The 22,402-nt window shown below is 36.7% G+C and overlaps 1 protein-coding gene across 3 annotated transcripts in view; it reads right to left on the bottom strand.

Moving 5' to 3' along the window:
* Window positions 1–15,507: 15,507 nt before the first annotated feature.
* Window positions 15,508–22,402, bottom strand: part of PK3 (serine/threonine protein kinase 3) — a 204,477-nt gene continuing 197,582 nt past the window's right edge. For 2 of the 3 annotated variants that reach the window (XM_089447815.1, XM_089447813.1), the window contains exons 6-7: window positions 16,211–16,482; window positions 15,508–16,011 (exon numbers count right to left, since the gene is read on the bottom strand). In XM_089447815.1, coding sequence (XP_089303941.1) covers window positions 16,257–16,482 — 226 coding nt within the window. In that variant the 3' untranslated portion in view covers window positions 15,508–16,011; window positions 16,211–16,256. Of the gene's footprint in view, window positions 16,083–16,210; window positions 16,483–22,402 lie in introns of all 3 variants that reach the window. The other variant, XM_089447814.1, reaches the window with a different exon arrangement.

Here is a 22,402-nt window from a genome sequence, read left to right on the forward strand (position 1 = left end):
TTGGAAGGCTTGGATAGAGACTAATCTGGTGATGGTTTGGTGATGTCTAACCGTGAGGTGGAATCATTGTTTGATGGGTTGAGGTGGTTGACCTTTGGAAGCCCTTGATGGTTTTGGATTGATGTGTTCTGTGAGATCTCACATTCATGCTTGGAATATGGCACGAGGGTGAACGAATGAAGAGATATTTGGCTCAGCCATTCTACAATCGGGTGGAACGCGGAAGTCCCATGCTAGGTTTGGATTTTGCATTATCAATATGAGGTTATTTCTTCTTTTATTTCTATGAGTATATATTGGTTTATATGTGGATTATATGGATGTGATTTCCTTGGTATTTTTATTGCTATTATGTTGGTTATGTATATGTTTTATGACAGTAGCTATGTATGGCTCTCATTATGTATTTACTTGTAAATGAATGAACAATGTATCTATGACCTAATGGATGAAATGGCAGCCAATGTGTTGAGGCATCAATGCTTCATAGTGATTCCCAAATGAGTATGAGACCCCTATGTTTAGATCTGTTATTTACACCTATAGATTACATATTCGTGATATGTTCAACGAAATTATTGTTATGGCTAGTAGTAGTCCAGTAAAGGTATTATTCAATTAATTTCATTTGTATTGTCATCTCCTGGTTATCTTATTGTTTTGAGAGTTTCATTCAATTTTGGGCAGTGACCTGGGCTCTCGGCCTGAAAAAGTGGCTCAAATCTCAAGGATGCTAGCACAACAATGTGCAATTTAGTCCTTGGACACTGGCATGCCTTGTCATGAGAGCGTCCAGAGCCTCCTAGATGTTATCATTCCCATATCATGGGAGCGTCCGGGGGTCAAGTGATCTAAAATCTCAGTGGAACCTAGGGGCTGGTTGGCAGAAAGGTTGGGATGGTTCTTGAAGGTCCTAATATTGATGTTGCAGGTCTGTATGGTGTTTTTCTTTCAGTTCCACTTCCTTAACGTGACTTGGGAGGCTGAAACATATCATAGTGGCCTCTCGTCACATTTTTACCCCGATTGTCTGATTACTTGGGTAGATGTGGGAAGAGGGTGTTACAATAATGTTGGGTTTGAAAGAAGGATTTCAAATCCAAAAGAATAGGTGATCTAAAATCCCTGGTTTCATAGCCCTTGGGGTAATACCACTAGACAAAAATATCTAAAGCAATAGTTCAAAAAATCAAATTTGGAAACCCTAGATCTAGAGCACTTGAGATAAGGCTACTAGCTAAAAATCATGAGAGCAACAACTTAAAATCAAATCTATAAATAGTTTTGCAATCCTTAAGGCAATGTAATTGGCCAAAAGTTTCTACATCCACTAGTGAAAAAACTAAATTTGGAAACCCCGGATTAAACTAATGTTCAACCAAATGTTTTAATGACAAAATATGAGTTAACCATATCCAAATGTGAGGATTACATCATTCTCAACACTATCAAGAGGTGAGATGTCATGCCAAGTATATGGTTTATGCCACATTTGACCTACCTTAATTACTATTGTAATCTCACTATTATGCATGATGAAACATCCCACGTTGTTTAGTGGAATTGAACCCTAGTGAGAGGCTTACTATAACTACCCCCTCTTGACCAACGAGTGAAGCTATTGACATAAAATAAAATAGGTTGTGAATGAATAATCTTATATTGATGAAATATTAATATATTTATTCAATCATTTTAGAAGATGATGAAATAAATACAACTGCAAAGATAAAATGCAATTCCAAATACCTATGTTTATCAACCATTACTCATAATCACTCTATTATCTTTAATATAAATTGTTTCAATAAGAAGAGATGGGCATATTTCCCACTATTTCAAAATATTGATGTTTTTGTTTGTAAATTCACTTAAACATATTTATAAAGTAACTGCATATGTTATATTGAATATTAAACCATTCTAAACATTATCGCTAGGTGGGAAACTATATCACATTATATGGCTAATGCCACACTAGACCTACCTTAATGACCATCACAATCTCTCTATTTCATAAGATGAAACATACCATATTCTTGAGGGGAATTGAACCATGGTGTGAGGACTATCATTACCTCCACTTCGCTGACGAATGATGTTCTTTGTAGTTAATCAAAGGGGTTATGAATGAATAATATTATATAGATGAAATATAAATAACCTTATTTTCAATCATTGTAGATTATGTTTATCAATTTTGTAGTTACTAAACCGGGTTATGAAGGAATAATATTATATAGCTAAAATATAAATAACCTTGTGTTCAATCATTATAAATTATGTTTATCATGTGGATAAGTTGTAATACGGGTTTTTAGTGGCTAAGACATTTTTTGTTTCAAATAAGATGATGAATTACATAATACTATGGATATACAAATGAAACCATGAAGACCGCTACTTATGAGCAATTGCCTATTGTTACTCAATTGTATTTAATATAAATTATGTTAATCGAAAGAGATTGACATATTCCCCACTATTTCAAAATATGGATATTTTTTATTGTAAACTCGCAAAGATATATTTATGAAATAATTGTCTAAATAATAGGGCCCTATAGGTGAAATAGTGTTGGAAAAATGGTCATAGTACAAATAGGATATAACTATGAATTCATGCATTAAATGTGTACCTCAAGTGACCCGACTTATCTAGGTAAATCTATTTTTTTTGGATTATGTATCATAGTTCTACAATATTGGTTCAGTATAATCTTTAATCAAAAATCAATGTAAAGGAAAGAAAGAATTGTAATTATTTGGAACTCCTTAAATATTTGTAGAGTAGTGCAGGTTTGGGCATGAATCCCAATGACAAGATGAGGAGCACTACACAAGCTAAGTATATGTAGTTGAAAAATGTAACTATGCTCAGTCTTCATAATTATCTATGTATTTATATGATTTTATATTTATTGTAAAAAGTGAAAATGAACAAGAAAACTATTGTTAATCATGGGTTTCATGCTCTTTTATTTGTCTCTTACGTCAAAGCATGCATTTCATGCTTCTAGAGTTTGTCATGAGTCAAAAGAATTTGTCATATGTATTAGACCCTTGGGATATTTGTATCAAGAAAGCAATTTATTTTGAGTCAAGAAAGTTAACTTTTCCTCCAAGATCAAGTCGGCCCTACATGTGACAAGTTGGCCTTGATGTGGCTATTCGATCTCCTAGAAAAGGTATATATTGGAGGAAACTTCGACCTATTTATCCATCCAATGGTCATAAGTTTGATCTGCAATAAAAGAAGGAGAAAGAGTAGATCGAAGGACATGAAGTCAAGGAGAAAACCAAAGAGGAGGGGAAAGACTTGAAATTTGACCTTTTTCACTCACATGTCTGAGTTTTCTAGGGTTACTGAGCATATTCTAGGTCCAAAGTTGCGGGTCAAGATTGCAGACTTGAAGTAAAGGTCGAAACCTTGATTGAGGCAGAATTTTGAAGCATTAACTTTCATTGACTTTAAGAGACCCTGAATTGTTTGAAGGAGAATATTTTGGAAGGTTGACTTGGTTCTTGGAGAGAATCTTTGTCTTGGTCTAGATGTCTTGGATGTCTCATTTTGACTTGGTTCTATAAGAAGAAGAGAATTTTCACTGGGTTTTCCCCTAGGAGAGGAGTTTTTCCCTAGATGAAAGCCTACATATTGTGTTGTATTGTTCTTGTGATCTTCATGTTATTTATGGTTTGATAGTTGCTTGATGAAAAGAAGACATAAGAAGATAATATAATTCAAATATATCACAATTTATTATCAAAGCAAGAAAATATTTATGCCTTACAATTTTCTAACATATGTCAAGTTATATAGTAGTTGTATATTATTCTCATATATTAGGGCATTGTTTTGCTAATACCTTCAAATATGAAATCATGTCATATGTGAATGTGAATGGGTATGTATTATCATAAGTGATTTTCCTAGAATATCCATGTTGGAGGATTCATATATTCAACATTTTAGATCACTCTTCTTGAGCCTTCATTAAGATGTGATTGTGATCAGATCACATTTTTGTATAGCTTATAAATATATATTGAGGTTATGTTAAGGGTGGATCAAATTATTAATGTTATTAATGAAACCTTATGTGATCCCTATATTTAATCTATGGATGATGGGTGACCAGTTATAATTGAACATCCATCCATTATCTCTATTGAGCTTTTTTGGTTATATCTCAATCTCAAATGCTTCTGAAAGATGCATCTTTGTGTAGTGTTCTACTCTAATCATGATGTTCACCTCCTCAATGCATATGTGATGCACCGTGGTTTCAAAATGCTCCAAAGGGGTGAACTTAATCACCCAATTATGTCAAATATCCCACTATGTTTTCTAATTTATGGGCATCCACAAGAATCGTGGATACAATGCACTTCATATTGTTTAGGATTGATATTTTCTTTGAGAGATTTTAGTTCCCTTATAAGTGTTTGGGAGAATAAATTATCTTTATGTTTTTTCCTCTTCAAAATCTTCATGCTATTCTCAGTGACATCTTTTATACAAGTTACAAGGGATTTCTTTTAGGCTTGTGACTTTCCACTGTTAGGCATTGGTTTTATTCATACTATTTGGAATGTTTTTCTCGTTTTCTCATCTTTGTAGTCATCCTTCTCCAAAGCATTGGTTAGACATGTTTTTTCATGATCAATATGGTCCTCATCTACAATTTTAGCTACGCCAAATGTAGAGTATGTTAATCTTTTGCAAAAGATAGCGATGGGAAGTGCCTTGCAAGTATAACTTTGTATGTGTTTTCTTTTGATCTTGTAGCTAGAGAACCATCACCTTTCCTTATGAAACTAACTTCAAGGAATGGTAAACCACCATTTTTCTCCACTTCTTTGCTGAACTTTATATTCAGAGAAAGATTGTTTAATATTATGGAACTCTTAAAGGCTCTCTTGTCCATGTGGTCAAGTTAGATTTGTGTCACCTACAAGCTCTATCCACCACTTTGGTTTATTGCTAACAAATCAATGACTTTTTGCTAAAAAATCATGAATATATTTTTGCAAGAGGAGATATTGGAGAGCCTCTATGCCATTTGTCTACTCATATATATTGTTTTGAACGCTAAAAAAAACTTGATTTTAGGTATAACTCCCACCAATTTTGTGATCCCATCATTATTGATTTGTCTTATTCTCACAGCAATGTCACCTATGGGAATCTTTATGAACAAGTATTCTACATTGAAACTTACTACTATATGGTTTTCTTCTAACTTCCATTTTTTATCATTTCAACAAAATGCACAAAATCGCATATATAGAAGCAAGGTTTTCCCACAAATGTTTCTAGTTTATTCTCTAGATAAGCTACCAGAGCATTTGTATGGGAGTCAATAGTGTCAAAAATTGATCTAGGAAAGGTTCCCTCCTTGTGAATCTCAAGCTTGTATAGATTCTGGGCATAATTGTTTTCTTGGGAATTAACGTTGCTTTAGCTTTCAACACTTCTTACAACTTTGTTCATTGGATTTTTATCAACCTTCCTTTGGCTCTTAATATTGGTGAGATGATCCCCCTTCTTTTCCACATACTCTCCCATATGCATTATGACTATTGCATTGCCTTTGTCCACTTCAACCACAGTGATATCTAAATTATCATTTATTTTTTTTAGAGCGAGATGTTCTTTCTTTGAAATATCGCTCTTAGGAGGTTTTTCATTTCTCAAAGTTCTTAACACAATTATGTCTAATTTCGTTAGCCAATTCGAGAGGAATTTATTTGATTCCAACTTCAATATCGTAGATAATCCCTTCCATTGGTATATGCTCTTTGAAGCTATCACAAATCCAACACCAATTTGAAGAGAGACAAAGTGACAAAAGGAAAGCAAGGAAAGCAAGATAAGTGTAAGGGACTAGGCCTAAGGCACTCTCCCTCTAGCCAACCTATGCAAATTTTAGTAACACTAGCTTAGCCTTCTCATTTCCCTTTCGACCCATTGTTGGAAGACCTACACAAATCCCTCGAGATCATGATGAAACCTTTGAAAGGAAGCATTGAATCAATGAGAGTATACCATGAGAATGTAAACATTTAGAGTTAATATATTCTTCTAAGCATACATGTGCATTAATATCCTTGAGGAGAATCACAAATTTTTAAATCCAAAGAAAAGAAAATGACGGAGGTGTGATCAAGGAATGAAAGGCGAAGGGATTTTTATAACAATCTATATAATATATCCAAATGTTGACATTGGTTCAAAATTTATAGGGGCTTATGGGATGATGGCATGAGATTGCCTCAATTCCTATTACATTGAACAAGTATAGACACATATTAGAAGGAAAAGAAAAACTTTTAAATTCAATGGGGTACTTACAATGCCTACTAGATTAGTCCAAGTTTGAGCCTATTAAAAGGCCATTAGAATCAATATGAGATGGTTGTATTTACCAATGAATTGTGATAGTAATTTAGCAAGGGTAGAGAGACCCATGGTATTGTGGTTTTAGATTTAGAAGTGGAAAATGTTGGCACATGATGGACAAAACTTCACTAAACAAGGGAATACGCCCTAGTAATGAGAAATAATTGGGGAGATTTCACCAATAAAAATGTGCGCTAAAATTTCAATGATAACAAGATACAAACATAGAGACCCATGAGTAAGATATCAAAGTTAGGATAGGATCGGTTAGTCAACGATCAACATTTGTATCAAATAATAGTTGATGGGAAACTAGAGTCAAGTTCTAAAGGAGTGTGTGATGCTTACTGTAAAGTGAAACAAGCAACACTTTTCAAGAACCTACCACTCAAAGATCCAAGCTACAAGAAAGCATCCTTGATCCTTCCTTATACTCTTCTTAATCCTTAATAAAATATGGAATCATTGATCTGGATCCTGGGGGTAGTCCCCCAAGTTCTAAAAAATTGAAATGCCAAACAAAAATGACACAGTAAACAAAATCATCAAGAAACTTTTTATTAAAATAGAGAATAATTATAAAAGCTACATTGTGGTGGACAATCTGTCCTTTTGCAAAATGTGACTAGTTACTTGTAGCCTTTTTCTTTTAGTTACAATACCACAGGTAAATTCCATGGGTAGGTAAATAGCATGGGTGAATGAATATCATGGATGCATGCCACGTACAATACCCTGGGTGGATGAATACCATGGGTGGATGAACACCTAGGGTGTATGCCACTTTCCTTTCAAGTCATTCCTCCTCTCTTCAAAAGCAATGGTCCCCATTGCGTGAAGTTGCTTCTTGAGAAGCCTTTGTTGAATATGAAGAGCCACTGAAGAGAAGGGTTTTGTGTGGTTAACCCTTAACCGTGATGAAAGAAGATCATGTAATGCTTGTGACCACTTGTGACACTGACACTGTGCGGCCTAGCAAATGGACTTCGATGAAGCGTGGGTTTGTGGATGTCTCATAACCATGAAAAACGAAGATTCGGTGATAGAGATAACCTGTAATGTTTGTGATCAATTGTGATACTAACAGTGTGGGGCCTAGCAAATGGACTTAGATGACAAGGGTTTTGTGGGATTGACCCATAACCGTGGGTTTGTGGATGACCCAAATACCATGATGAATTAAGATCCAAGGACAGAGATACCATGTAATGTTGGTGGCCAACTGTGATGTTGACAATGTGTGGCCTAGAAATGGACTTCAGTGATAAGGGTTTTGTGTGGTTGACCCACAACCGTAATGAGATAGTTTTCTTGCCCGTCTTCCTCGTAGAAATCTAGTAGCTTATCTTTGTAGATTCTCACTATAACCTTGCCCACAATAACCCTTTCCAAATGATATGTGCCTGCAGAACAATTGTTGTATTGGAAATTTGATGGCTAAGAAGAATCGACATAATTCTCATTCCATCTAAAAGAAGGTAATATCAATGATGAGGTAGAGGTAGAAGATGGCCATGAATAGGACCTGGCACTTACTTCTCAGCTTGAGATGATGGTCTTTGCCAATCTCTGAAACTTTATAACATCATTGTCCCCTGCATATAATTTGAAGATGACGTCAGAATTGTGTGGCTTGATGAATATATGCTCAGTGGCATGTCAAAACAGTGTTGGAATGAAGGTTTTTGGAGCAATCTATGTAGCATTGCAGTCAATTATATCAAAATCGGTTTTCTTTTGCTTGATTGGTGTACTGGTATTGCTTGTAGCACTGGCAACGTTAGTGACCATCGCAGTTGCCTAAGAAGATATGTCTAACCTTATGAGATTCCTAGTGGCCAGAATTGCTTCAGGGACAAGATCATGTGAGACTCTGGTGAAAAGTGTCGGCACTGCAGATGTATCAACATCCTTGACTTCTTGTGGATTAAGAGGAGCTAGAAGTTAGTGTCTTGAGATACTCAGGATCGACTGTGGAAGTTCCCATGGAAGAGGAATTATCGCACCCTTGAAATTACAATGATCCATCCGTCCATGATACATCGCAGGGTTGCCATTTATGGAGGAAATGTCATCATGGATATCATAGATTGTGGTTCGGTGGGGTTGATGAGCCCATAATTTCTCTCAGATGTGGGGTAGTTCTTCAGGTCTTCATTCAACAAGGCGAACATGTAAGCCTAGAGAATACAGTTGGACTTCGTGGGAGTGCGCTGATTCTTCAAAATGTGTTGCAGAAGGTTTCTGTTGTAGGTCACAAAATTCTGAATGGAGGCCCTTATCTCATCAGGGTCCCCTTTCGAGGGCCCCACTCAAACTCCAAAATTTTGATTTCAAGATTTCCATGCCCTACCGCGTCCACCATGGCATACATCATGTTGTCGTAGTGCAGATGAGTGTTTGAGTTGTCCCTACCAGCGTTAGGAATAAAAAGAGTGTAATCATAAGAGATTTTCCCGATGTAAGCAGAAATTGAGTACGTGTTGACACAAAATAGAGCTCTTGTGATGGCTGACAAGTCCAGGTGCTCCCTGAGGGGCAAGGCTATATGGATGCTCTGTATTACAGGAACAATGTTTTATTTGACTTCAACATCGTCACTGGTACAGGCTTCATTGCCCTACAGACTTCATTGCCCACCCAGAGCCTCGTGACCTTTGTACCACTTAGATAAGATTGGAGGTTTTGCGTGACCCAAGAAATGGCCACCTGCATTTTGATGTGCCATGCCACATACTCGTTGGCTATGCCTGCTACTAACTCAAGATTTGAATTGGAAAACGTCTTCAGGATAGCTTGGTTCCAGTCATAGAGCCTTGATTTTTTCTCAAAGAAAAAATAACTTCTTTCATTGATATATAAAAGGAGTTACATATTCAAAGTTTTGATGTCCACAAGAACATAAATGCCAGGGAGATTCCCAGAGACAACTAACAAAAGCACCTTTTACAACTAGAGACGTATAAGAGATCTTACTCCAAAAAACAATGACAGAGAGAAGACAACCCCGTTAAGCCAATGTCGCTTCCAAAACAGAGGTTGTTCCAACTGAATAAAGGCTCAAAAAGACAGAGGACAGAAAAAGAGACGGAGGGGGAGCTATAAGGCGATCATAGAGCCTTGCTTTACTGATGTGAACGAGGGACATTTCAGTAGACTTGAGAAATACCTCCATGCCTGCAAGAATAACATGGGCAGGAATGAAGGCGTAGGGGGTTGGATGTTCACGGTAATTGACCTTGATAGGCACAAATTGCGCATCGCAAGATTTGCACATATTTTTCATCTGAACCTCGTATTGGATACCACTTGGTATCATGGAATCCTTCGTCATAGTGGCATCAATTTGGTTCACCGTGCACCTGCCTGATCCAATAAGAAGTTTGATACCCGACAAGAAGAAAGTATCTGTTGGGTGGAGTGCATGTACCAGAACGCTGAAATGTATCACTGATGTTAATATTACACGTAAAACACACAACATTATTCTTTAAATATGCGGTGCAGAGGGAGTAAATTTGGGTTGACCAAACTTCATGGGACACTGAGTAATTCAGTTTTTGAATCCTATGATTCAACTGATAGGAAAGCCATGGGAGCCCAGAAAATGAACACCATATCCATTCTGCAACAAATCCCTAATCACATAAATCAACAACACTGAATGTAGCGTAGCTCTGATTTCATAGTGCTTAATGGAACCTCGATTAGACCATGATCTCTCCACAAAATTAATAAACTTGCTACTAAGGGTTCTAGAATCAGAAAGAGAGCTTCGTAGGAGGCCAACAACCCATCTCAATAAACCCTGAAAATTCAAACATATGACCTTCAAAAACCCTTACGCACCTACTATATGAATCTTGGTTGCCATGATTCCTAACCCGCTCTAAAAGCACTGATCCAGATCTTGGGGGCAGTTCCCCAAATCTGTAAAATTGAAATGTCAGACAAAGATAATGACACACAGTAAACAAAATCACCAATTTTTTTTTTAATTAAAATAGAAAATAACTGTAAAAGCTACATTGTGGTGGATAATCTATCATTTTACAAAATACTACTTGTTACTCATAGCCTTTTTTATTAGTTACAATACCATGGTAAATTCCATGGGTGAATGAATATTATGGATGAATACCACTTACAATACAATGGATAAATACCATGGGTGGATGCCACTTTCCATTCAAATCACTCATGTAAAATCTCAATACCAATTTGAAAATAGAGTCGATATCAATAGGAAATAGCCCCCAAAACTTACTATGGGTGACCATGTCATAGCCTTGTAAATTAATACCATAGTTAAACCTAAGTTTTACAAGTGATTCATATTAAACAATCTAAGTTTTTTTTAGCAATTAACCACCTAATGTCAACAATTAGCATTCAAGTGCGAAGAAAGCCAAACATTTGGTTCATAAGAAATGATAGTTCAAAAGACACCAAAGGACATGCATGATGATTCAAGAGGAAAATTTATAGGATGTTAGGATTATAGGAGATTGAGACCCTGGACCAACTAAAAGGTATCAACATAATCAATGTGAGTTATGTTGTGTGGTGTAATGTCTATTTCTCTAAGCTTACCACACTTATGGTCATGAGATCCTAAGTGAATTAAGCTGTTATGAAGAAGAAGAAATTATTTTAACGTCCACGAGGCTAAAGATAGCCTATGGGACAGATTGCTTCTTCATCTACTTGATGTATTCGGCCCTTTTTTTGTGAAGCTTCACAATAAATGCTCCCATCTTCTCGACAAACCCCTCATTAAATAGATTATCCCAAGAGCTAGCTGTCAACGTATCTGCATAACTTTCCCTGTTGTCTTTGAAGGCCTCACATTCTAAAATGAAATGTTTTTTTGTTTCCACTTTTCCGGAAGAACAAAAAATGCATACCCTTTCCTCCCACACTTTCTTTGGCCTTTTCCAGCACCCTATTTCACAACGGAGTTGATGAGAATTAGTCCTTAACTGAGCAATAAGAATTTTGGCTCTCCAAGAAATATTGGCCTCTATGTATGCTTTTGGTTGATGATTATGAGTGGGATTAAACACTTCAATATAGTAATTTTTCTTTCTTCCTAGCTCCTTCTCCCAAGTACGTTTGTGGAACTTTTCCATAACAAAAGTTTTTATCTCTTCGCTGTTTATGGGGACGCGTTCAAGCAAATATCCCATTTACTAAACCATTGTTATTTTGTTGCATCCAAGTTTTTTTGCTCTTGCACAATCTATCATTAAAGACAACCTTAGGCCATCTACCCTCTTCCATTTGCTCAATTTTTTTTAAATACCTTATGACTCACACCATAGCAATTGCTTCAATAGGAACAGTCCCTGTTTCACTTAACAAGATATCATAAGGAACTGCACTTTTAATCTTAAATTTGTTTGTAATCAAACGCTTCTGAATTTTCTCAATTTGTCTCCACTACATGTCGGAAGTACTGCTAGCCCACAGTTCACAACCATATAGAATCACTAGAATCACTAGAAGCCCAAAAAGAGTTTGAGTGGTCTTCCAGTCCCATAACTCTGCCTCTCTACATCTATTTTGAAAAGCATAAAATGCTTTCCAACTCCCCAAAGTTCTTTTCTTTCTACAACCATTCCAGCTTAGATTTTTGTTGAAGTCAATTTCGAGGTATTTGTAATCCGCAACTTCTTCCAGAATGTTGCCTTCAAAGTAGAACTTATGCTGGTTATGTTTTCTTTTCTTAGAGAAGACCACTACTTTCGTTTTGCTGATATTGACTTGCATCCCCACACTTCTACAAAAATGCTCAAGGGATAGTAAGTGCTCTTGCAAACCAAGAGCCGATTTAGCAATCAGAATAAGGTCATCTGCATACAAAAGAAGCCTTATAACAAACTTGCACAAATAGATACCATCACCCCCTTGCGAATTTAACCACTCCTCAAGCTTGTCAATATATAAGCCAAAAAGGGTAGGAGACAGTGGGCAACCTTGCTTGACCCCGATATCGCTTCTAAAACTTTCAGAAATGCCTACTGAAGATCTAATTTTGACTTTCACCTCTTCATACAGCCTATGCACAGCTGCTCTCAAATGCTTAGGAACCCCAAGTTCCTCTATTCTTTGCCAAAGTTTATCCCTAGGAACCGAGTCAAACGCTTTTCTGAAATCAACAAAGCAACAAAAGACTTCTTCCTTCTTCTCCCAAACTTTTTCAATGATGTGCCTTAAAGTTATGCAATGATCAACTGTGGAATGCTTAGGTCTAAAACCTGCTTGCCCTTTAGCACGCTTATTTCTTTCTTCTGCCCACTTGCTAATTTTGTTTTCTAGCATGCTTCCAAATAGCTTTGCAAACAAAGGGTTTATCATGATGGTCCTATAATTGGAGGGATTAATGATGTCGCCGCTCTTGAAAAGAGGTATTGCCAGACTAGTTGTCCAATCTGTGGGGAGCCCTTGTTGTATGATGTTGTTGAAGATTTTTGTAATGTGAGGTGCAAGAATCTTTGAGCCCCACTTTAGATATTATGCTTAGAGTTCAGCTAAGTCTTTTGCTTTTCCAACACCCACCTTCTTGATACCCATCTCTACCTCTTGTACCGTGAAGAGTTTAGTATCAGTGTTGACCAAGGGGGGAGGGTCAACCTTGGGAACCTACTCATAGAGTTGTCTTGCATAGTCAAACCATTTAGAAGCTGTAATATTATTTCCAATTTGTATCTTTTTCGGTTGGAGCTCCTTCCAAAATAATTTGGTATTATTTTTCCCAAGGAAGATTAGTTCTTCCCTCCTTGAAACCATGAAATCAGCCTTTTTCTTGCTTAATAAATGCTTGTAAGATTTGAGCTTTATATTATCCTTGTTTGACTCTTTCTACATGAGTTAAAAATTTAACACTAAATATTATCATGTTTTATAACACCTTAATTTTCAATTAAATAAGAAACGCATACCAATGAATACAATGAAATGACATGATTGATTGTCTTTAATAGTTCAAAAGAAACCCAAAAACTCCCCACAAGTCAAATAAATAAATAGAGATAATTAAATTAAAAGAGTACGCATAAAAAATGAGCAAATTATGGTCCCTTATATACATTGCTCGGGTATGAACGACTCTAACCCAACATCCCACTAAATTGGTACATTCTATTTGTGGTTAACCAACAATCTTTGCGTCTATTGTGTGTATGAGCATGAAGCAAGGTTACGATCCTATGGTCTTAATAGTAGAGAATGCATCAATGATACGTATTTAAAAAAGTATAGATGTCGCTTATTCAATTCTTAAAAAAAAAAAAAAAGGTTGTAGACAAGTTTCATCTCTTGTGAATCTCTCTTGGTCATGGGATCATCTAATAAACCTCCAAATTTATCCAAAAAAATAATAATTTGTCTCAACTTCATCTCTAATAATATCTAAAATGCAAAGTTTTGACACCTCCTTCTATATTTCATAGCAGGGGGGAATGCATCTTCAAACACGCAGACATGTTCTCTATAGAGTACAGAGTGATGTCATTAAGTGCTCTTCCAAACATGAATCTACTATGAATATCATAGAAAAGTATTTTGATTGAAATGTCTAGATGTTGTGCACGCAAAGGTGTATTGTGATTTTTTGTGTATTATGAATGCTAAGCAATCCTCTCGTCTAAATCTTCCTACCTGGCCAATTTCTAAAATATTCTCATATGCACAATCAAATTATATTTCGAAGTAACAATTAACTTATAAGGGTTTGAGGTCCAAGCACACAATCATTGAGAATTTGAAACCTAATCCAAGTTCAAGTTGAATATAAAATAGTGATCAAGTAATATACAAATTCAAAGGCTCGGGATCTTGACCAATTACTAAGACCTAGCATAGACTATTCATAGTTCAAATTGAATATAAAACAATGATCAAGGGATATCAAATCCAATATAATCGACTTCAACGATTTTATGACCCTAGCTGACTAATATCTTAAGAACCCTGTAATAGAGCTATACTACATTATATGGAGATCAATCTAAGAATTCAACATAAGCAAATGATTTAGATGACCTTACATGGACATCAATCTAAGAATACAACATAAGCAAATGACTTAGATGACCTGATACGGAGATCAAACTAAGAATTCAACGTAAGCAAATTATTTAGATGACCAAGAAGCTGTATCTAGTTTTATCCTGATATATCATTTACTTGCACAAATCTAGGTTTGTATACTCAAGTAGAATGTTAAATAATAATAATAATAACTTTAAAATAAAATAAAATCAGCTTCTTTGAAGTATAGATTCCCACATTTTCAGGCTATAAAGATTGCAAAATTCTTGAATTCAGAAAAATTTCCACCAAGTCAATGGTACAACAACACGAGTAAAAGGTTTAATTACATCTTTTAGAGTTTCTGCACCTTTCAAAACTACCTAACAACTTGTTAGAGTTGCATATATTGTCCATTTGCAAACTGGAAGTTACAGCATATCTTATCGTATTTTATATAAATATTTGGTTTACACAATTGTACTCAATGAAATTGAAGGTCTATATGCTACAATTTCGAAATATTTTATCATATTTGAAAACTTTCAATGACTTGCAAACACACATACACACACATGCGCCTGTACATGTATACACACACTAAGCCCAAGGGGTTAACTCAATCTGTCACCAATGTTGCTGGGCTTTTAGCTAGTTTTGTGCCAGCGGCTGCCCAGTTCAAATCCTCTTGCGTGGTTCAAATCCTCTTGGGTGAGTCACAGTACGTAGACAAGTTTACTACGAATACCATACACAAAAATGAGAAATGATCACTTAGGTTTATATGTTTTCAAGAAGCACACAGATACACGTACTGACAACCATAAAACCTGCAATCCCAATCTCATGATATCCTAGCATTCAACTCTAACTCCATGACTAAAACTTGGATTGTCAAGAACTAACATGCTTGACTGCCTCAAGTTGTCAGATATTTCTTCTTGCACTGATGTGGAATGAAGCTCAAATGATACAATTCTCAAGTTGTCAGATATTTCTTCTTTCACTGATGTGGAATGAGGCTCAAATGATACAATTAAAAATTCAGTATTACAAGGTAGGAAACAATCCTAAATCAGTATTCATGAATTCCATTCACTTATTAATAAAAAAATGGTACAAACGTTACTGTCAGAGTATATCAATCTTGAAACCGCTCCCCCATAATGTTCCTGACTCATACATGCATTCACGAGAAAGCAGAACAAAAAAAACAAAACGAAAATCGCGTTTTATGAAACAATTATTATTATGGCTGACGATTACGAAGTGAATATGCACAACTTCGTCCATTTGCGATTGCACCATGTATTACTCTGGATGCCTCGGAAGGCTATTATTTGTACAATACAGGAGTAAAGAATTTAAATAAGAAAGAAGAAACTAATAGCAGTTGTATAAAGGACTCGCAAAAAATAAATTCACACGTCAGCGTGCCCTGTAGGTGCTCATGAGAACTGGAGAATAGAGGAGAATAATAATCAGCTTGCAACGATTTTATTTTGCAATCCCGCTATTGTAATGCCCCTACAGATTGGAACTCGCGCAATAGCCATTACCCCCTTTTGTCTTAAGCTGCATAAGCAAGTTCATGCAAAGAAATCAAGCCAGATGATGGGGCATGGTTCCTTTTTTATGTCATCTTCCTGCGTTTTCATAAAATAATAAACTAGAAAATAAATTTAAACCAATACACCAAATGAGATGTTGATTATACAAACTAGAATAACCTTTCAACAAATTTGAACTACAAAATAATGGTAAATAAACTTACCAAAAAATCATGTAAACTATCACTTCTATGGCAAAATCCCATGAAGTTAAGAAGGAAATTTGGCCAACAATTTATCTACATGAATAATAACATCATCAATATGGGGGCGGATAGCAGCTTGGGGTTGGAGCATCCATGTGACAAACTGACGCAATGAATCCGGGTAGGAAGGATTAGGGCCAGGAGGCCATTTTACTTGACCACTCATTGCTGCTAATTGCAAACTTCCACCAGAATCACCGAGGGCGTATTCAAATGGCGACACCCCATACCTGTAAACAGGCAGAACAATACATTGAATTTGAATGACCCCTAAAAATTAATATTAGCTAACACAAAGGCATAATCATAATTGCTTTAAGTCATCACGAGTATTTAGAACTTACTTTTAAACAATAAACATAGTGGATTGCAGAAATTAATGCAACAAATACAGTTCGTGTGTGACTAGGTAGGAACAAAAGAAAGGATATGTGTGTCAGAATAACAAGAAGAATTTCTTTAAAAACAACCATGAGGAGAATGATTTTATGCCAATAACTCTAATTACACATACTAGTTATATATTCAACACAAAGATACACACAGATAGAGCGCTCGGTAGAGATATAACATCAAAGGAAGAACTGTATTATAGCTGACAACAGCTAAATTCAAAATATGAATGCCTTGAGGGCTACGAAGAATAGACATCCATTTAATATCGTAAATCAAAAGAAGAAATGGAAAAACTTACCGAATCCACGAGGAAATTTTTTTATTCTAAAGGCAAATTTGTTATCCTTCTCATCCCACAAGCGTAACAACTTCCAGAAAATATCCAATCCAGAGGCCAATAGTATACCAGTCATTTTACCTATTGCAGAGTTTGTCCTATGGGGTTGGATGGTGGAAAAGTTCACATATAAGTTAATATTTACTGGCACTTTACAAAATCGTACATGAGATTTACATGTCATATGGTGTGCAGAAGGTAAAATTATACTACAGGAAGCAAAAGCTTGCTTTGAATTGACCTGTTGATGGGCTACAACCTAATTTGGGAGGGCAGCAGCCTAAATTAAATTGGCATTTCAACATCTCCAGTATCAGCATATGTTTTAGACATCTTGATGTTGTGAATACTGCAATCTTCACATGTGGCCATAGCCATCTCATATTGTGTCATTAATGCAGTTGGGTAAGCATTAATTATGGCCAAGACCATCATTTATTGTAATACTAGGTCATGCTTAAGTTAAACGTAGTCATCTTGGTACGTAGGCTCAATAACCCTCTTGGAGAGTGCACCCAACTTATGTGTGCCCATAACCTTATTTGTAAATTATACTTTTGGTCATTGAGGTAAGGCTCTCTAATACAAGCCTTTTAATCCTATAGGCACTACATCCTTGGTGTTCTCTTGTGGTTCGCATACTCTCTTTCATGTGCATTTGTGCATCTCATATATAGCTAACTTACAGTTGAGCATCTCTCTTTCTAGTGCATTTTTGCTTCAGCCCAGCACACTCCTTTAGTGCTGGCTTTTTCCCTTTTCACTATTAGTTTATGGGTTGGTGTTCTGGTTCCATTCAATCCTCTCTTTTTGTTCGTGATCTCAACACTTGATCCTATAGCTATGTTTAGCAAGACTAATATCAGAAAGATTTCATGCTCAACTTTACTGACAAAAGTAAACTGCCATTGTGAAATGTGCTCTGCATATTATCTATGTAAATGTACGATAGATTTAAAATAATTTACATGTATCAATGCTTGCGTATGTTATTACAAGTTTTGCACATGCTAAATTTATCATCTTAAAGCTACTATATAAATATGATAGAATGATGTATCCAATTGAATGGTAATTGGACTCATTGGAGTCTACCCATATTCATTGGTTTGAACCAACTAGTTCTCAAAATTAGACCAAGTCAAATCGAACCTAATTTGACTCAACCAGACTTGCTTTGAGCAAATGAAGCAGAGTTTGACTCCATCTAACATAGAAAACCTCAGTTTTCCCTAGTCAAACCCAACTGTTGATGTTTTGTAGCTCGAGCAAGTGCTTTTGCAAAAGCCTAAGTGTCTATGCATGCAGAAGTCCCCCAAGATCTCCTTAAAAATTTGCTCTTGTGTGAGAAGTTGCTAATGTAACTTAGCCTAAGTTAGACTTAGGAGAAGCACACAATTATTATGTTGGCTAATTGAACTAAAGAAAATATAGAAAAAGTGCTAATTGAGCTAAAGAAAATATGGAAAAAGTAATTTACTTTAGTCATCGTATTTTAATCTCAAGTTTCAACCCTTGATCTCAAGTGAGGCAAGATCTAATCTTGGTCATCAATAACTTTGGAGAATACGGTTAGGGATTTAACTCAACAAAATGTTATAAAAGCAAGGCTAAGGAGAGGGAGAAGACACACCATACAATAGCACAAGATTGAGAGAGGCATCTCAATGAGGAGTGTGATAATCTAAGTGTGCTAGGTCTAAGGAAGGAGCAACGTGGAGATTCAAATCAGCCAAGGAGGGCTTGATCAGTTGGATCAGATCCAGTCTTATAATTTCTCCACTAGGGACATTATCTTAGGACAAGAGCCCAAGTAGGTTCTGAATCAATTTAATGATGAACTGATTTGATTGGGGAGACTCTGTTGTGGCATTCTGATTGAGATTGGTATATTTTGTTTTTGTTGAATTTATTGTGTTAATGAACCTAGTTGTGCAATTAATCAGTAGATCTATAATCTGCTAGAAACTAAGTTTTGAGTGTTAGGTTTGCAAGGAAAACTAACGTGGTATCATAGTGTAAACTCTGAGAAAACTTATCTCAAAATCACAGGAAGCCGAGTTCATACAGGATTGCCAAGACCAAGCGAAGGAGGCAACACAACCAGCGTAGTGTTGAGAAATCCATTAGGTGGCAAATTAATTTGATTTCTCTTATTATGACATTAACTTGTGATGTTTCATTATTAGTTTTTCTTCTTTCAAGTTATCTTGTTCTTGTCATCAAGACTAATGCCAATCAATAAATAGGGGAGGACATGAGATGTAGGCACGCAGCCAAGGCAAAACCCCTTGGTAGGGGAAAACCGCGTCAAGAACTCTTCCATCAGTAGATTCAATACAAAGTTGAGATGACCAAGACACTTATAACTTAGACTAGAGACTCCTTCCATCCATCAAGTCAACCTTGTTCCATTATTCTTCAGTTCTAAGTCATGTATGTAGTATTTTGTTCTTGAGTGTGTACTCAACACATCTTTCTTGCAACAATATGATAACCCTTGACAGATTTTCTTCGGTCCTGTATGTGATAACACAGTCCTGTAATAGGCTTCGGTCCTGTAGAAGTGGCACACATATGGTAATATAGTTTTGCAACAAGGTCATGCTTCGGTCCTGTGTTAATAGCCCTGTCTTCAGTGCTGTAGAGATAGCACACATATGATCACAGTCTTGCAACAAAGTCATATCTTGGTCCTGTAATGATATCCTTGTCTTCAACCCTATAGAAGTTGCAACACGATCCTGTAATACATTTATGCCTCTGTCCTATGATGGTAGCCCAATCTTCGACTCTGTAATGATAGCCCAGCTATGTTGCATGGGTTCCCGAACCCGGGGGTGGGGTTCTTGAACCCGTCCCGGGTTCTGGTCCCCAAGTACCGGATTCGGGTTCGGGTGCTTCTGAGAAGAACCCATAAGAATCGGGTTCTTCTATGAAGAACCGGGTTTTTCATTAAAAAAAAATTGGGTTCTTTTGTCTTGATGGGTATGGAGAACCCTGATGATGGTACTTGAAACCCCAAAAATCAGGTTCTTTTGGGTTCATTTTAGTTTTTACTTTTTAATTTTTAATTAATTTAATGGGCTTCCCCTAATATTCTAGGTAGTTAGTTCTTCATCTTGCGAGAGGAGTTGGAGTACCTATGCCTTTATCCATTTAGTAAAGAGAAATATGTTGGGCTCAAAGAAGGCAGAGAACTTAGTGTATGTTCATAGCACACTTCGTCTAATATCTCAAAAAGACCCTGGATACAAGGAGGGTCCTTTCAAGAGATGGGACCAATACACAAACAATGCTACGTGTGTGGATGAGGAGATACAACCAGATGGCCTTATTGAGCTACCTCCAGCTGTTATGGATGAGCAAGAGACTCAAGATGAGAGTGATCCCTACCTGGAGAGCATGTTAACTGAAGATCTGAGTGATGTTGATGACATGGCTTGAGGAAGCCATTGTTCACTATTAGATATTTTTATTTTAGTATTTTAAAATTTCCCAGTTCTTGTTTGGAGATGCCTTAAGACAAATTTTCAATGTAGTATGACAATGGACATATATCATGATTCTTATTAATATGTAAACTCCAATTTGCACTTAATATCAGACTAGAAATTTTGAAATTTCATTGTGAATGTTGAATGTTCAATGATGTGCATGTTTAAATATTTAAAGTTTAAATCATAAATATTTTAGTTTTCTTGTTTAAAGTTGAAAAATATACAAATTCATATATATTATAATTTATAAAATATAATATTTATATTATATATATATATATACCCCCGACGAACCAATGCACCCTATTTCGAAAAATGACGTACCCGTCCCCGTCCCCGTACCCGTACCCGTCCCCGAACCCACGTTTCCTGGCAACATAGTAGCCCAGTAATGATTTCAGACTTCATATCTGTGTTAGCTTAGTAGTTTCGGCTTGTAGTCATATAATCCTCTCATCTGAATTCCTTACACCGTATTGTACCGAACTTATTCTCTGAAATTCTCCGAACTTGTATCTCTGCAATTTGAGCAAGGCTTACACACCTATATATAGTTGTTTCCCACTAAAAATAAGCCGACATGAGTTTAATTGAGAAGCTAACTTATAGAATATTGATTTGTAGGTTGACTGCAAGGTGACTTGGTGGAGGAGCCTTTTGACAAAATAAATTTGACTTTTGACTCAAGTACAATTATGAAGACCGGATCTAGTTACATTCTTCAACACGTAGCTCGGGCCAAGCAAAGGAGGCGAACACAACCAGGACAAGACCGGCCACAAGCAAAGCACGTGAGGATGGGTCACTACGCGAAGGTATAGACACAGAAAATGCTATCATAATGTCAGTTGAGCTAGTTCGCAGGGATTTAATGACGTTGATGACATTGTAGCCATAGCTGTAGGGGGGTGAAGAGGCACGGAAACTGACAAGGGAACTAAGCAGTGTTGAAGACGCTACTAGTAGCTACAGACTCAGCCAGCCACAAAGGGACAACACGGGCTAAGGAAGAGTATTGGGCCAAAGGTTGTTGTAGGGGAAATGAGGTTGCAGCAGCAGACAACAGTCAAGATGCCAGCCAAAGAATAGGTTTCGTAGCATGGGGAGTACACGGGACCAAGAGACAGGTGAATTGTGAGGTGTGCAGGCTAGCAGAGAGGCCAGACCGAGAGCAGAATAGGAGGTCCAAGTTGGGGATGTGTGGCACGTGCATCAAGCAACATAAGAGTGCATGAGTGCAGAGCCGTTGGGCAGGGGATCTACCATGATAGGCATGGATTGGCAGTTATAGGCAGCAATATGGTACAAAGGAAAGTACCAAGTATACCAGCAAGATTGGTGAAGGGCAACCCTCAGAGGGAGAGGGAGACTACCAATGGGGGGATTGGTAATAGATTAAGATTTTAGTAAATTTCTCAAAGGGCCAAAACAAATCCAGGAGGAAGATCTTTGCAGATCTATAAATCAATAGGTTTTTTGTGGGTGCTAGAATGACTTAGCACAGGGGTCACAAGAAGGAGCATAGCAGTGATAGAGAACAAGGAGCAAGAAGCTCTGAAGGTTGAGCATTTCAAAGGGAGTCAACCTTCAAGTTCAACAGGAAAGTAGTTAATAGATTCCTCCAAATTTGTTAAGAAGGTCTCTTTCTATAAGATGACCCTACAGGATGTTCAGAAATCAGAAGCAGGAAGCTTCTAAGAACCAGGCCAACAAGAGCAAGATTTCCAAGATGTTTCCAAACCAAATGGTAGGGAAGGCTTCCAATTTAGAGGGAGAAGCTCTGGCAGTGGATGCAGTTCCAGGATCAAGTCAATTCTAAGGGGCAGAAGTACCTCCCTTGCTAAGAGGGAGTGTTGATGTATTGTAGCTCAAGCAGGTACTTCTACACAGGCCTAAGTGTCTAGGTGTGCAGAAGTT

This window comes from Pinus tabuliformis, chromosome X, assembly GCF_031772625.1.
Source record: "Pinus tabuliformis cultivar Carrire ecotype Pingquan chromosome X, CPIR1, whole genome shotgun sequence".
Lineage (NCBI taxonomy): Eukaryota > Viridiplantae > Streptophyta > Pinopsida > Pinales > Pinaceae > Pinus > Pinus tabuliformis.